Here is an 18355-nt window from a genome sequence, read left to right on the forward strand (position 1 = left end):
GCAGCAATAACACTAAAGATGGTCATGGGCACATGAGAGCAAGTATTTAGCTGCTTGGCGCACAAAAAATTTACACAAGGGCAGAGCAAAAATTGATAAATTTGTTGAAGGTCCTGTGCAATTCTAAAATTTATGATATTTTTCCAATAACATATCTTTAAATACTTAATGTATACTATGTAAATTAATATTGAGGCTTCCAACTTTTTGGAGCCTTATGCGGTTAAATATATTAAATATGCTCAGAACGTCCTTTACAAGAAATGGCATTAGCATGAGACGCTTGCGATTAAATAGCCCGACTTATACAATTATTATGATTGGAAAGAAGCAACAAGTCCTTAGTAACAACCCATTGCTTGACCTTATACAAACTCCTTTGTGATACATATCGACAACTATTTACATTTTTGGACTAATGTCCTTTTTTCTTTTTTTTTTGGCAAAATAAATTTTATAAAATACCAAGAAAAAAACCAAAACTTTACATCTCAATTCACAAACTTAGGCGCCGCTTCGCAACCAAAGCTCTTAGGCGCAAACAAGCCTCTCATCATACGCTAGGGGGGGATCGGCACCTCAAAAGATATTACAAAAGACTATCCTATACAACAAAGTCGGTTACCAAGACAAAATGGCTATTACAGTCAAAGAGACAATTACAAAATAGATCCAATAGCATGTCCAAGGCATGAACAGCTCAAAAACAGAAAAATAGTGGCAGGGAAATCAACTTGTTCCTCAAATCCTCAGGTATTTCAGCAGCAGTGAGTAGCATTGCATTCAATTGAGACTAGCATCATTAGAGTAGGTTGCGCTTTATTCCCGAGTTGGTAGTGACATTAGCCAAAACCAACCGCAACAAACATACACTACCTTACATCTACACTTCGTACCTTTACTGAACAAACAGGTACACGGTAGTAGACGGGGAGCCACCAGCTAGCACGCAGTAGCACATTCTGCTAACTAGCATGCTGTGCTAAAATATAGAAGTCGTCAGCAGCGCCCTTCTCATAGCACAAAAAGGACCAATATCTATACCAGAAAAACATCAAACCCAATCAATCTCTTCATTAAGAAAATTGAAAGAGGGGTTTCACATAGACAGACAAAACTCTATGACCCACTCAGAGATGAACCTTAAGAATTCCTCTAGAACTCAATCTAGAGATAGTAGAATGACTTGATACATTTCAACTTCATTTGGACTAATGTCTTATACTTTAATGTCTTACATTTTAGTTAGGTTGTGTCTGATTCACCTCAAAAATTTTAATTTTGTTGGAGATTAGGTGTTAAGAATACTTCAATTATTTTTTCTATTGTTAACATAAGAATGCTTATGTGGCAATATGTCTTTCTTTTTATATATAGAGGTCTTTAGCCTTTTTGTACTAAGTAGTTTTCATTTAGTAGCACAATACAGAAGTAGATATTTTACAATATATCATGGTGTTTCTTCTTTGTAATTCCATAAACGCTATAATAAATTTCTTCTTTGACAAATTTTTGGTAATTTTAGAATCTGATTAACAATCAAGCAGAATTCAAAATGCTAAAAACCTATATTGTAGTTAAATTATTACGATAAAAGATATATACTTATTAATAAATCACGATATAGATAAAAATGAAAACATAACTTTTATTGAACATAGCATTAACAAGCATGGTCTAACAAGTTCTTGCATTATATTTTGAATTGCATCAAGCATCCATGGGCACAATAATACACTAGCTAGTAGCTAGTACACTTACCTTAAAAGACTTGATACAAAATACAACATTAAGCAAACCATGCATGGATAGTATATCATTATATTGTATACCATCCATTATTTATGTTACATGATACATCTAGCTAGGATTCCTTAGTAACAGTAGCATAAGCATATAAATGAATCCTTTTCATTGAACCATGTCAAGTGATTTGGGCTCATCTTTCAGAGTCCAAAACATGTCATTTATTGCAGAGAAGTGACACACAGGAGCATCGCCAGGGCGAATCCCAAGATATTTGAGAGCCACCACGTCAGGCTGCCAAGCATACGTGTCGTAATGACATACCGCAGTGGTTTGAAAGGCGGCACCAGTGCTCGGGCTAACCAAAGTGACATTGTATTGGCCAATGTCTTGTTGGTGGTGACAATAGTACACAATATAAGGATAACTCATCCTATGGCATGCCACTGCAGTATTTCCTGGTACAAACAACTTTTCAACCTTTGATAATAAATAATCTTGTATGCCATTAGGTACCTCAATGTTGTTGTTCATCATTTTTATTTCAACTTCATTTGTTCCGAGCTCTCCTACAACAAAATCTACAATGTCCTCCATTGATTGAGCACAAGTCCTACCAAATAAGTACTTTAACTAATTAGTTTACAATAATTTATAAAAAAAATTCTAAGAGGGTGTTAGTTTACAATAATTTATAAAAAAAATTCTAAGAGGGTGTCAATATGCCAAACTCAAATTAACCATGATTTTCTGACTCTATCACACCAGCTTTCTACTAATTTTTCTCTATTTTTAAAATTATTATGACTCATATATACAGTCTTAGGACTGTAAATTAGCATTATACTCATATTCTAAAATATAATTATCTTATGATTCAATGCAAATTACACAAATAACGATATAGCTAATACTTATTTTTCACTAAATGTTTGATTTCAATTCAAATCACACAAATAACGAGGTAGCTAAAATTTATTTTTCATCAAATATTATGATTTCAATGCAAATTACCTAAATAACGATGTAATTAATACTTTTTCTTACCAAATATTTTTACTTTAACTTTTTATATACGACCGTGAAAGTTGTATTGTATATTAATATATCATTACCCTTTATATTACAAATTTTTCTACGTTATTTTTACATAATGAGTTGGCAAGTCATCATTGGGCGAACGAAAAAAAATTCAAAATTTTGTCCCCTTACAAGAGTCTTGCAATGAGTATTATTTATCAAGACAACATGTAAGACTTTGAACTCACCAATGCCAGTCTTGTAAACAAGCCTCGAGTAGGGTTGTTCACGCCTATCCAGGAAGAGAATTATTTTCATAATGCTTCTATTTAGTATTTAAGATGCCAGAGATGGTATTATATTTCTATTAAAAAATGTCACTGATTTATATTTTTAGTGTAATAATTATTGATTTTATTTTAAGTGATACTTTATTTGGCCTTTAGTGACATATGTAATTATTACTATAGTCTATATTTGGCATTTATGAGAAATGTCATTAGATCCTATGTTGCGAAAAACTATGGTATGATGCTAAAGGGTCTAATAGATATCACTAAATCTGCTATATATACTATTAGAAATTTAAAATAATGACATTTTATTTAAATATCACTAAATATATCCCACTAATATTATATTGTGTTATAGAGAGAGAAGACATGATGATTACCTGTTTTCTTTTGAAACTTTTGGCCTATACAAACATATATCAAGGGTTCCTTTGATAGCATTTGCTTCTGCTGAATTAGATTTCAAGGAAAACAAGTTGAGAATGTCACCAATTTTTTCCATTGAGAAAGGGATGGATTGTGCTTCTTGCTTTGACAAGAAAGACATTTCAGGAGTCTTTTGAAAATCATGCTTAAGCTTAGACCCAATATGCAAACTTTTCTCCACAAAGAACACTGATCCATCTGTCAAGTCTTCTTTATCGTTTGAGTTGACATTCTCATGCATGAGTTTTTGATGGTGAAGATGATGAGGTGAAGCTTGTTTAGATTCATCATTCTCGTTGTACTTCCATGAACCCACAGTGTAAGGTTGTTTAAGTGCAGAGTCATCCTTAACCTCATTCTTGTCTACATCATACTTCCATGAACCCACAGTGTAAGGTTGTCTAAGTGCAGAGTCATCCTTGACCTTGTTCTTGTCTGCATCATACTTCCATGAACCCACAGTGAAAGGTTGTTTAAGTGCAGAGTCATCCTTAACCTTGTTCTTGTCTACATCATACTTCCATGAACCCACAGTGTAAGGTTGTTTGAGTGCAGATTCATCCACCACCTTATTCTTGTCTGCATCATACTTCCATGATCCCACGGTGAAAGGTTGCTTAAGTGCAGATTCGTCCTTCACTTTATTCGTGTCTGCATCATACCTCCATGAACCCACAGTGTAAGGTTGTTTAAGTGCAGAGTCATCCTTGACCTTATTCTTGTCTACATCATACTTCCATGAACCCACAGTGTAAGGTTGTTTAAGTGCAGAGTCATCCTTGACCTTGTTCTTGTCTGCATCATACTTCCATGAACCCACAGTGTAAGGTTGTTTGAGTGCAGAGTCATCCTTGACCTTGTTCTTGTCTGCATCATACTTCCATGAACCCACAGTGTAAGGTTGTTTGAGTGCAGATTCATCCACCACCTTATTCTTGTCTGCATCATACTTCCATGATCCCACGGTGAAAGGTTGCTTAAGTGCAGATTCGTCCTTCACTTTATTCGTGTCTGCATCATACCTCCATGAACCCACAGTGTAAGGTTGTTTAAGTGCAGAGTCATCCTTGACCTTGTTCTTGTCTACATCATACTTCCATGAACCCACAGTGTAAGGTTGTTTAAGTGCAGAGTCATCCTTGACCTTGTTCTTGTCTACATCATACTTCCATGAACCCACAGTGTAAGGTTGTTTGAGTGCAGATTCATCCACCACCTTATTCTTGTCTGCATCATACTTCCATGATCCCACGGTGTAAGGTTGCTTAAGTGCAGATTCATCCTCCACTTTATTCTTGTCTGCATCATACCTCCATGAACCCACAGTGTAAGGTTGTTTAAGTGCAGAGTCATCCTTGACCTTGTTCTTGTCTACATCATACTTCCATGAACCCACAGTGAAAGGTTGTTTGAATGCAGAGTCATCCTTGACCTTGTTCTTGTCTGCATCATACTTCCATGAACCCACAGTGAAAGGTTGTTTGAGTGCAGATTCATCAACCACCTTATTCTTGTCTACATCATACTTCCATGATCCCACGGTGTAAGGTTGTTTAATTGTATACTCATCCTTCAACTTGTTCTCGCCTGCATCATGTATGAATACAATTGTTCATGTTTTTCAAAGTATATGTGTTTTAGCAAACTTGATATATGATCTATGAAAGTGAATGTTTCACCTCCAGAATGAAGAAGACTATGCTTGATTGCTTCTGGCATGGGAACTTTTGGTAGCTTCATTTTCCAATAGTCCTCTTGTTTGCAACTTGATACATGTATTGCTAGAAAAGTAAGCTGAAATACAAAAGATTAGAATTTTAAGAACATTGTCATTTTTTCATACTTAGTTCATTTGTAATTCCTTGTTCCCTCTTCATTTTTAATTCTATTCATGAAGTTATGACCCTTTTAATTCCAAGCAAAATTAGGGTTTAGTGAGAAAAAATTAGGGGTTTCTCAAATTATCTTAGATATTCAATTATTAGTGAATTAGTGTAATGTCAGTGCAATGAACGAGATTTTAAAATTTTCATATATATAGCAATTAACTATTTTGATAATTTTTTCTTAGCATAATTATGAATTATTCAGATAAAATTATGACCTTATTCCTTCCCATATTTTCGGTAATAATTTTTCAATTCTTTGATTAAATTCTGGATAACTGTGATATTTAAGGCAAAATATAGATTATACATTAAATTGAAATTGTTAATTAAGATATTTCAGCAATTATAATATTGTGGAAAATATATTGAAAAACTAAAGTATAATACGTTCTAATGATGAAAATGAATAATGAATATGGGGCAGAAGTAAGGCCTTTTTATAATAATAATAATAATAATAATAATAATAATAATAATAATATTATTATTATTATTATTATGATTAAAGCTTAAAATCAGCATTGAAAACTTCAAAGTAATTGATAATTGAACAAATAAAGTTGTTAAATAAAAGCCCTTTCACATAGAAGTAGAAGCAAAAAAGAAACTAGTATTTACACTCTACAGTAAATATAGATAAGCAAATAAAAATACAACATTTAATTAAGGAATATGATTTAACGTGACACATGAAAAATAATTGTGCATCTCTCAAGTCTCATTCTAAAACTGTCACATGTCAAAATGATTTCCGAATTAGTATGATACTAAGATGATATATTTTTGAGAGCTCCATTGTTAAGAGTTGGATTAAGGTATAATTATAAACTTTGGTAAACAATAATTGATTTTATTCATAATTGAGGTTTTTAAAGTGAAAGATTTTAAAGTTGATGGACCCAATTTGCTTTACACAAACATCTACCAATGTGGCAATGATTTGTGTTATTGAATATTGCACAACTTCTAGTTATAATTTTTTTACTATTTGGCCTAAATCGTACATCAAATTAAATCAAATTATAATTTTAATATTTAGTCTGCTTTATAAGTTAAACGGTTTGATTTGGGTTTATTTTTTTAAAAACTACAATTTACAACTTGGTCTCAGTTTTTTATTTTTTAGAACTGAACGGATCGCAAACCGTATTATGACCGAAAACGAATTTTTTTTGAAAAAAATAGGTTGATACCTAGTCGTTTTGAGATTTATTAATTTTATATAGCAATACACTTAAATTATGCTGTGCAATAAACTAATAAAAAATTATTATATTTTGTGATTGTAGGTGCGAAATAGTTATATAAATGCATATATTAATTTGAAAAAAAATATATAAAAATAAAAAATTAATACCAGACCATTGTATAATGGTTTGGTCTGGTTTGGTCTAGTGATTTAAACGATTTGTTCAGGTCTAGAAAATTTTCAGACCAAAATTTTTGGTTTGATTTGGTTTGATTTTAGTGTTAGACCAGACCAAACCGAATCGTATGCACCCCAAGACGGGTTCTTAGGACATCCAGAGTAGCCGACCGCCTAAGGCTTCGGAAATAAGAGGCCTTAAATATTTAATGGTGTTATCTAGGTCCAGTTCCGAGCAATACTTTTAAAGTGATTTGTTTGTAAACCTTTATTATATTTAAAGTAATATAGTGTTACAATTTATTTTGTGTTGAATTATTTTTCTTAAAAGAGAAATATTTTTATCTACGTAAAAATAAATAAGGATTTTAAAATCTTTATTCTATCTCGAATTCTCGATGCACCTTAATTGTCATTAACTCATTATCATAGTACAATATTTTTCTTTCGTATAACGACAAAAAACAGGTTAAAGGTCATCAAAACATGTTAAGGTGATCAGGCCCCATTTAGTACATATTTACCATAGATATATTTGTGTGGTACTCTCGTAGTATTTTCAATGTTCTGAAATGGTCGCTATTTAACGATTTTTGATATTATTATTGTTTAAGCTTATTTTGTGTATTACGATTAGTATACAAGAAAAAAATAAAGTTAAGTAGGATATTGTTTGAATCGTCTAATCACATACTTTCATAATATTAACCTTTTTTAATTTTTAAATGTATGTAGCTCAATATATAAATGAACCAAATAACATATTAAATTGCGTAAAAGGTCAAATATAACAAGTATAGTGTACCTATAACTCTAGTTACATTTTTGTTGGGTTATACATTATTTTTCTTTTTCTCTTTTTCACTGTTACTTTTTTTTGTTGCATGAAGAAATATGTAGCCATGTTCATAGTTGTCGGCAAACAAATAGTATTTAACAAGTTCTATCTTAAATAATGCTAATAAGTGTATTGTATTTGTAATATTGTTGTCTTAGATTCAAGTCTTATTATCAATATTTAAATCAATACTTATTACATTGAAATCATTTAATATTATTTTAGATATGTCCCTACAAAAAAGAATTAATATTAAATTATTTTCACACTACAATATATAAATAAAACCATTACATCATGAGTGTATAAAATATCTTGAATCCTCAACTATCAACTTAAACTTTTGGTTGAGTTGGTTCTTTGACATGGTACCAGAGGCCAATATAACAAGAGATCACGAGTTCTAATCTCAATCACCCCTCATTTAAAGTGGAATATTCAGCGTTAAGTATAAGGAGGGCCTATGTCGCATCTATGCTTTTAGATCAAAGGGCTCTCATGTGAGGGGACGTGTTAGAATATAATATCATGGGTCCTCAACCATCTAGCTTTTGATTGAGTTGGTTCCTTGACAAATAATTTTGTTAAAAAAGAAAATAAAGCAATCACTAATATATATGATAAGACTTAGTGTTTATTTATTTATTACGTCAATCAAATTATAACGAAAATAGTAATATATACTCCCGTTCTCTAATATTCTTTTCATTTGAAATATTTCATCTTAATGTTCTTTTTATTTGGAATATTTCATCTTAAGAGAGAAATTTAATTAATGTTTTTGACACATATTTAGAAGATAAAATATATCCATGTGAGATCTCGTTAGATTCGTCTTAATGTATACTTTTTTATTATGTATTTTTTATAATGTTTCATTATGTATTTAGTGATATTCAGGTTTTAAATTTGTATTGAAATATGTGCAAAAAGTAAATGGGAAGAATAAAAAGAAGACGAAGTATATGATATAATTATTTCATTTATAACGAAAAGTATATATATATATATATATATATATATATATATATATATATATATATATATATATATATATATATATATATATATATATATATATATATTAACCATTATAATATGTAAAGTTTTAAGAATCAACATATATATTAATGTATAAATTATTATTTCTATATATAATATAAAAATTGCATTATTGTTAGAAATCTAATAAAATGAGACAACGTCAAAAGCTTAAATCAATTTAATATAATCTGTCCAGTAATTCTATTAAAAATTTCATAAAATAAGTTTAAGTCATGAAGATTCGTAATTTTTTTGTTTATAATATTTTCTATAAACATATATTTATCATCTCATTCAAATATTTATTTTATTTACTTATTTTTATCTTATTTTCCACCACAAAATAATAAAGCAAGATTTCTTTTATCGTAACGAAATCAAAAGGACCAAGAAAATATAATTTTTCTTATCATAAACTATAAAGTCATTCAATTTGAATGACGTAATAAATAAATAAATAGTAAGTCTTGTAAAGGTAATCACCATTATTATGATACCGTCTTATTATAAAATTTATTTTAATTAATTACTTTAAAATTGTATATAATCACCTTAAAGTTTTAAGTTATCACTCTAGGACTATAAAAAATAATCACCTTAATGTTATAATGTTATAAGTAATCACTTAAATTTAGGTTTAAAACTATAAGTATATATTAAGTCAGTCCAGCAATAATAGTCTCACTCTAATAAAGTCACAAGCAAGGAAAATTCTAATTTAAGGATGTTATTTCCTTTGTTAAATTTCTAGAAATTTAATAGAGGTGTTTCTCTAACACCACGAATTTTATAAAAAAAAAATACAAAAAAAAAATCATAGAATCAACTTAACTCTTTTTTGTCATGGGAATTTCAAATTTTCATAATTTTTAATTATTTTATTGAGCAACCAAAATTATCAAATACCAACTAGCTAGAAATCTAAACGACGACCTCTAGTGCGAGAATTAAAAGAGATACTCCATTGTGAAAGGGAAAGAAAGATTACCAAGAAAAGAGCAGGAACTTGCAGTCGCAAATCCATGGCCATGTTTGGTAGGAAATAGGAATTAAGATAGTGAAGAGAGCGAGAGTTGGGAATACGGTTTATATGGGCAAGTAAAGAGAGCATGCAAGTGTACTATTTATACTAGTTGCATTGTATTATAATTTGTGAGTGAAAATCGGGTTTGTCTCAGTTGGTGCTGAAAATACTTCATGTGAGAAAGATTTCACATCACTAAGTGGGTTGTTAATAGCAGATCTAGCGTGATGTCACTGAGGTCAATTGACATCACCTAAATCCAAAATAAAATCAAATATTATACATGTAAATATACCCTAGATAAGTTAATTAGTGTATTATCTACGCGCTAGATATCTGACTAAGGATCAAAACCTAATATATAGATGGGTTTTACTTAAATTGACATCACTTATTTTTTACTGAATCCGCCACTGTGGATTGTGAATTTGCATATAATGTTTAGTGGGTAATCTCTGTAATATCATATCCATATGATTTTGGAAAAGAGTGAATATCATCAAGTATATGTGCAAGTCAACAGTCATTACCCGTAGGTTTGTAGATCTAAGTCCCTGGGTTGTTCACACAACTGGACCCACATGGTGATTATGAGATGAATTGTCGCAGCCTAATTGTTAGAGAATAAATATTAGTAGTGATTTTCAAGAAAGGTCATGCATTCGATCTTCACTTAACCTTTTATTTTCTTCAGAATATACTATAATAATCATAATATATATATATATATATATATATATATATATATATATATAGAGAGAGAGAGAGAGAGAGTACGTGTAATTAAAGTTCTTTTTTTTCATTTATTTTACTATTGATTTTATGAATAATTATGATATTTAATTGCCAGAATAAAGGATGACCGTTCTTTATTATATCATGCATGAAGATACCAAACTCCATGTCCAGAAGTGGGGATAACAATAGACAGTAGACACGGATTGAATTATTTACATTTTAACTTTCCTTACAACAGTTTTTTAATCCTAACTTTAGGAGGGATACGGATATGATTTATCTGCTACTTTTCTCCACTCTTTTTCTCCTGTACTCTGACTTATACGGAATATTGGGTTACTTATTCTAACTCTGACTCAAACTTTCTTTTGAATAAAACCTTCATTTTCTTTTATTTTCACCTTTGACTCATTCAAATTTTATGTCCTATGATTTTGCTCCGATTCGAATTTTTAGACCTCCGACGTCGTCAAATTATGACATTTTTTCGAGAATCAAATCAATTTATTAATACGCAAATTTGCAATAATAATGTTACTCGTATAGACGTTGATTAATATTATATTGCCCGAAATCTACATAACAAATAAAAGTAGTTCGACTAATTCAACTCAACTTAATAATTCAAATATGTTATGTATCACTAAAATTTTACTTAATAATCTTTTTATTCTCCAATATCATTCTCATTTAAGTATTCCACATTAAAGAGACAGAAATTTGACTAAGATTTTTGAATGATATACTGAAGATAAAATATATCCATGTGAGCGGGGGCGGAGTAAAGATTTTGGAGGTCTTATTTAATTTTGCGATGTCTTTCAAATTGGGCCCTTCATTATATCAAAAGATACAAAATTTTTCACTTCAAGAAAAATAATTCAATACAAAATGTATTGTAACATTATTATTCTAAAATCACTTCAAATATAAAAAAGTTAACAAACAAATCACTTAAAAAATGTTGCTCAATTCGAGCCTGAATAGCACCATTTAAATTTTGGTGCCCTTATTTTTGAGGGCTATAGGTGGTTGGCTACCCGACTTGTGCTTAGAATCGGCAATGCATGTGAGATCTCATTAGATTTGCCTTAATATATAATTTTTCATCATATATTTTTTATATTTTTAAAATGCTTATTTAGAGAATTTAAACTTAATATTTTTTAAAAAAATCTATGTAAGCGTTATAATTATTATAAACTCACAATTATAATAATGTATTTCGAAAAGGTCATGAAAAAAACTAACAAAAAAGTTAAAAGGTGTAAAGGTTAAAATCTGCGTGATGCAGATCAGAAATGAAATGGTGGTTCCCACACATTTATTATAGAACGCGATTATTTGGTTTTTAGTGTTTACTTTTTACGTGTTTGTGTCTATATCGCAGGAGATTATGTTAAATATATTGGATCTTGAAAAATTAAAAGGTCTTAATATTAAATTATGTGGTATATATCTAGTTGGGCCATTTTGTTTTTTTAGGTCTTAAAGCAAAAGATAAAAAGGATTTTAAAAAACTTAAGGCCTTACGATTGATATAATACACTTTTTATTTTTTATTATTAATATTTAAGTTACTTTATATAAAAAACACTAAGAATTTATATTACTTAGCAATAAATATAAGTTATTAAATTTAATTCAAATTAATATCACTTATATACATAAGAATAAGTTTTTTAGGTCCTAAAAATTCGAGGCGATAGCCCTCTTTGACCTTGTTAATCACAACCCTGATATTTAGGGGCCGTTTGGTTCGCACAAGGGAATCAGAATGGAATGAGGAAAGGGAATGGAGGAGAAAGGAATGTATTCCCCTAATTTAGCCTAGTCGTTTGGCTGTGTTCAAGAAACGAAATGAAATGCTCATTGATTCCCTTTGTGACTGTTTGGTTCAAGTTAAGGAATCAAATTATGAGTTGTTAAATTCTTTAATATTTTTTCCAAAAATAACTAGTTATTATATGATAAACTTGATAAACTTATTTTTTTAAAAAAATATCATTAACTTGTATCATCTTTTCTTGTAATATGAAGAAAAAAAAAACATAAATCTAAATAATATCTTTCTAGCTCCATTGATTACAAATAATAATAATAATAATAATAATAATAATAATAATAATAATAATAATAATAATAATAATAATAATAATAATAATAGCAATAATAATATAATTAAAATTAATAACAATTTATTTTAAAAAAAATTATCAATCGCACAAAAAGTGCGACTGGTATTTTTTTTAATTTTTTTTGTTTTAATTTCGAATTATGAAATTTTTTTGTTTAATTAATTTATTTTTTAAGTTATTGTTATTTAAATAAATGTTTGTAATAAATTATTTAATTTTAATATAATATTATATTATGATAATGTCTTTATAATTAGTTTTGAATTTAAATATTTATTTGAATGTTTAATTATTTTTTAATATAATAATAATATATTAATTAAAATTTAGTTGTTAATTAATTTTTAATTTTTTATTAATAATTTTTTTATTAATTTAGTTGATAATAGTGTTATTATGTCCAATGGCAAATCCGTAATTTTTTTAAATCTAGGGGCAAATTCGTAATTTAATTATGGAGTGGCGGTAAAATGAAAATAGTGACGAATTATAACAATACCCATAAATCAAAGTTCAAATTTTAAGTGATGGGTAATGAAGTGGGGAATGGAATGGGAAAGTGTAGGGGGGGTGGGGAATGAGGGTATAATAGTTTGGGGTAAACCCAAAACTAAAATGGGGGAAAAGGAATGATAGAAAGTGACAAACAAATAACAATAAAGGGAATTGAGTATTTTTATTCGCTTTCTCTTTGATTATTACCCCCAATCAAACGGCTCCTTAATGTCTAAAGATATAATATCATTAGAAAAATATCATGATTTTTAAAATTTTACCGGTTCAAAATTTTTTTTACAATTTATTCTCTGCCCCGGAGAACATACAATATTATTTATATGGTGGGGTAAATAACTAAATATATATATTGACTAAAGCAAATGCTTTTACTTTAAGAGAATTCGTTTGCTTGCATATGTGCCATGTGGTATATGTCGATTATTATGTGAAATCCTCCACCACATGCAAACAAAAAATATTATTAAGGATATAAGGATTGTATCATTTTATTATTTATCAATTATTTATTATTAAAAGCTAATTATTAATTATTATTATTTTATGCGCCTAAACTATTTAGTAGATAGATGGAGCTAAGTTTCATGCAAACAAGTTAGTTTCGCACCACTTGTTTGATTGATTTTACATTTTTTTTTTCAATGTTTTTTTTTTTTTAATATCACAGATAAATACTCCCTCCGATCTTTTGATATAGTCTCATATAGCTTGGGCACGGATATTAAGGGTCCATGTAAAAGGTGGTAGTTGGGTATTTTTAAGTAAGTGGATTAATTGTTAATGATTCCCTCTTTTTGATTAATAAAGTACATGGAATGAATTTTGGAGGGAAAATTGGGTTTGACATTGTTTGAGCTTTAATAATTGAAATTAATACATTTCCGAATTTTTTATAATTAAACAACCATTAAACTAGTTAATTTAAATTACAGAAAATTACATCAAATAAATTACAAAAACCGTCAAATTCATAAAATAAGCTAAGTCTTCAATACTTCCTTGATTTCTTCAACGTTTTTTGAACGGCAATTGAAAACGAGCAACCCTCTCGCCACATGCGCATGCGGATATTAAATCTTTCGTTGACTTCAGATTTATAAAAAAACAAACACGGTATGCATTTAGTGTTGAAAATTAATTAAATAACTACAAAAAATCAAAATGTTTCATTTTGAAAGGAAGCCATCAATGAGAAAAATACAGCTGATCAAATGATACTGGAACAAAAATAAGCTGATAAAGGGAAAACAATGATACTGGAAGATGGATCAAATGAGTTGACAATTAGAAGATAAATACAGCAAAGGGAAATGGAGACAGATGGATCAAATGAGTTGACAATTAGTAACACAATAAAGGGAAACCAAAAAATTAATGTCAATGGCGCCAAAAATGAAAAAAATTGCGCCCATACAGATGCAATTCCAGTATATAAGACAGCATTAAGTGAAGATATCAAACACTTCATTTAATTTCCACCAACTTCAACACAGTATATACAATGGGAAAAAAAAAGATGTAGATAATTTTACTAAGACTCAAATAATGCATGACCTTTTAACTTCAGCAAACAGTAATGGGAAGCTACAACACGGGTTCATCACTGAAATTGCGAAGAAGTACGATTTGCATAGGAGGACAATCGGAAGGATATGGAGACAGATTCGTGATAAAAAAAAAACAAAGTTCCAATTAATGTCAACAATATGAAGTCATTGACCAACGGTAAAGCTCCAATCGCCTTTGATGAAAACAAATTCAAATCAATTGAAAAAGCGAAGAAGACAACCTTAAGATCACTTTCAAAGGCCATGGAAGTTAGCTACAGCACAGTATGCAGATGGAAAAAAAAGAGGTACTTTCGAAAGCACACCAACGCAATCAAACCGTTACTTACAGACAAAAATAAACTCGACAGGTTAATTTTTTGTCTTAGTAGTTGCATTTTAGATGAGCAAACAAAGAATTTCACATTTAATGAAATGAAAAATGTAGTCCACATTGATGAAAAGTTGTTTTACATTACAAGGACACAACAAACATTTTATCTAACTCAAGATGAAATAGAGCCTCATAGAGAAATCCAATCAAAAAGATTTATCCCCAAGATCATGTTTATGTGTGCCGTTGCAAGACCGATCTTTTCTATTGAAGGTGAGATGATTTTTTATGGAAAGATAGGCATTTTTCCTTTCACACATGAAGTGGCAGCACAAAGGAGTTCAAAAAACAGAAAGAGAGGAGAGCCAGAGACCAAACCAATACAATCAATCACTAAAGAACACACAAGAGACATGATTGTGCACAAGATACTACCAGCAATTAGAATTAAATGGCCATCAGATTTAAGCAAAACAATTTTCATTCAACAGGACAATGCTAAACCACACATTTTAGATGATGATGAGGTGTTTAGAGAGGTGGCTACACTTGATGGATTTAACTTCCACTTAGTGCAACAACCTCCTAACTCACCGGATATGAATGTGCTAGACTTAGGGTTCTTTAGGTCAATACAATCTTTACAGCATCAAAAATCAGCATACAACTACTCACAATTAGTTAAGGCAGTAACTACAGCATTTGACAATCTGACACCAAATGCACTGAAGAGTGTATGGATCACATTGCAAGCATGTAAAATTGAAGTTATTAAGAAACTAGGTGGTATGGATTATGCAATTCCACACATGAGCAAAGCAAAACTACAAAGGGAAGGGAGACTCCCACATTGTTTGGGGGTACAGCAGGAAACAATTTACCAGGCACTAAGATATCTGGAAACAAAGGTGGATAAAACTACATTGGAGGGCATTTTATTTTACTTGGGGATCACAGACGAATCAGTTTTTCATCAACTTCATGAGTATATTCTAGCAACAACAGAAGCAACATCACAAGCAACAACAGAAGCAATACCAGAAGCAACAACAGAAGCAACAATAGAAGCAACAGCATATATTCCAGCAACAACAGAAGCAACACCAGCATGAACACCAGAACCATGTAAATATGACACACATGAGTATACTTTTGGGTTACCTTTTGTACTCACTTTTGGGTTACAGTGTAAGGTAAATGTTTAGGTCTAAACATGATGTAATAATTAAATAGGGGAGATGTTTAGCCGTAAACATTTAGAAGGAAAAAGCATGTAACAATTTATTGATGGCTTCAAAAACAAAATGAAAAACAAATTCATCTCAGAGATACAATTTGAACTCATCACAGATAACCCAAATCCCATACTAATTGCCTCCTACATCTGGTAAGAACATAGCCTCCTAAACATAATGTTTGGTGGCTTATGAACTTAAAACCCTAGATTGGTGGCAAAATGAATGGATTTAGGGATTTTGTAGCTATAATCAATTGTTTACCCTCAAAAAAAAAATCATAGGGCAACAAAAACAAAACACGAAAGACATGCATACCATCACCAGCACATAAACAAAATCATCATTAGTCATAGAGGAAAGATGTATCCATACGAGAAAATGGGCCTCGAACATCAAAATCAGAAACCAAATCAACATCATCCAACGATTCTTCATCTGAGGAAGGGAACAAGTTCTCAATGTATAGATCTTGAAGATCCAGTTGTAAATCAAACATTCCCTGTATTTCTTCATCTTCATAAGTTATACTTCTTCCCCAGTTAGGATCCGTTTCATCAGAAGTCGTAGGTAGGCGATTGTAGAAATCGAACCACGGGTTAGGAGATCCAATCGTAGGATCACTTTCTTGGGACGAAGACAAACAAGAAAGACAAGACGTTGGTGAGGCCATGTTCGAAAAAACCCAGAAAAGATGGGAAAAAACCCAAATTTACAAAACCCCTAAAAGCATTAGGGTTTCAAAGAAGACGAAGATGGTGGAAAAAAAATGAAGATGAAGATAATAAACCGTAAACCAAGGTATTCTTGGGGATGAAGATGAAGATCAGTGAAGAACACGAACACAGGTTGAGGATGAAGATGAGAGAGAGGGAGAGAGAGGGAGGGATGGGAAGGGATTCAGAGTAGGTGAGGTTATAAAAGGGGGGGAATGATTAAGGTGAGGTTAGAGTGTTAATTATTTTAGGTTAGTAGGGTTAACGGGGGTAAAATCGTAATTACGTGTGTGAACTAAGGGTATTTAAGTAAAAAGAATTGCCAAAAATAGAAATGGGACTAATTCAAAGGTTTTGCCAAAAAAGGAAATGAGACTAATTCATAAGATCGGAGGGAGTATTATCTTATTCTTATTTCTCTGTCTTGGGCTCCTGGCCCAATCTCTTTACCCAAAAGCAAGTAATGTATTCGAGAGGAACATAATGAGTAGTTAATTTTAAGTTTTAATTAACTGCGTGTTACCTACGATTAATTTTTAGTTTATTTAATTTGTTTTTGATAAACATTAATTAAATTGGTTAAGTTATTAAACTTTACTTATTTGTTTATTAAAGTTTAAATGTATTTATAAAAAATTCATTTTTATACATCCAAACCTAAATTTTAAACGTGGACTCTTAACTTAAACCCATTTACAAAGTAATGCCAAAATCAAGTCAAACTTCAAACTGAAAGAGTAAAATTTTTGCAAGAGTAATTTAGGAGGCCTCTAATTCAAATATCAGAATATTTTTACCTCTAAAAAATAAGGAAGCAAATATTTTTTATTTTATTTTTTGTTTTTGATGATTATGATGCTTATTGATGTCACAATTAAATATAAGACAGCTCGGTGATAATGATTTATTTTCAAAATATTTGTATTACTCCTAGTATATATAGAAATTATTTTTAAATAATTTTACAAAATACATTTATTGAATTATCTTATTTACAACTCTATCTTTACAATGATATAATTAGAGGCTAAATTAAGTCAACCACGTACCACTATTATATCTATACGTTACATGATTCAATATCATCCAAATTATGATTTAGATATATTCAAACCTAGCTAAATTCAGAATGTTACATATTACTAGTTCATTTATATGTGATTGTAAGTTAATCACCAAGTTTTGGTGAGGTTTTGAATGTTTCTGATTTTGTTTTAATTCAGTATTTTTCTCTTTCTTTCATTCAATACTGGTGATGGCAATATATACAAGTTATTCAAGGTAACTGCTCCTAATTTTTCTAGTAACTACTCCACTAACTATATGGTAACTATATGGAAGAAACTAACTGCTCCACTAAACCTAACTGCCCTATATGGAAGAAACTGAAATAACAGTTACACTCTAACACTCCCCCTCAAGTTGGGTCGTAGGGTCACCAACACCCAACTTGTATAAAACTTCTTAAAAAAACTGAGCTCCAAC

At 30.2% G+C, this 18355-nt stretch overlaps 2 protein-coding genes across 2 annotated transcripts; one reads left to right on the plus strand and one right to left on the minus strand.

Moving 5' to 3' along the window:
- Nucleotides 1-1673: 1673 nt before the first annotated feature.
- Nucleotides 1674-9754, minus strand: LOC130803225 (BURP domain-containing protein 9-like). The gene is made up of 4 exons (XM_057667398.1): nucleotides 9611-9754; nucleotides 5165-5279; nucleotides 3440-5072; nucleotides 1674-2359 (listed from the first exon to the last, which is right to left on the minus strand). The coding sequence occupies exons 1-4, from the start codon at nucleotides 9731-9733 to the stop codon at nucleotides 1912-1914; spliced, it is 2319 nt and encodes a 772-aa protein (XP_057523381.1). The 5' UTR covers nucleotides 9734-9754; the 3' UTR covers nucleotides 1674-1911.
- Nucleotides 9755-14744: 4990 nt separating this feature from the next.
- Nucleotides 14745-18259, plus strand: LOC130802472 (uncharacterized). The gene is made up of 2 exons (XM_057666490.1): nucleotides 14745-15904; nucleotides 18094-18259. The coding sequence occupies exons 1-2, from the start codon at nucleotides 14745-14747 to the stop codon at nucleotides 18257-18259; spliced, it is 1326 nt and encodes a 441-aa protein (XP_057522473.1).
- Nucleotides 18260-18355: the final 96 nt, after the last annotated feature.

The sequence above is a fragment of the Amaranthus tricolor genome, chromosome 16 (assembly GCF_026212465.1).
Source record: "Amaranthus tricolor cultivar Red isolate AtriRed21 chromosome 16, ASM2621246v1, whole genome shotgun sequence".
NCBI lineage: Eukaryota > Viridiplantae > Streptophyta > Magnoliopsida > Caryophyllales > Amaranthaceae > Amaranthus > Amaranthus tricolor.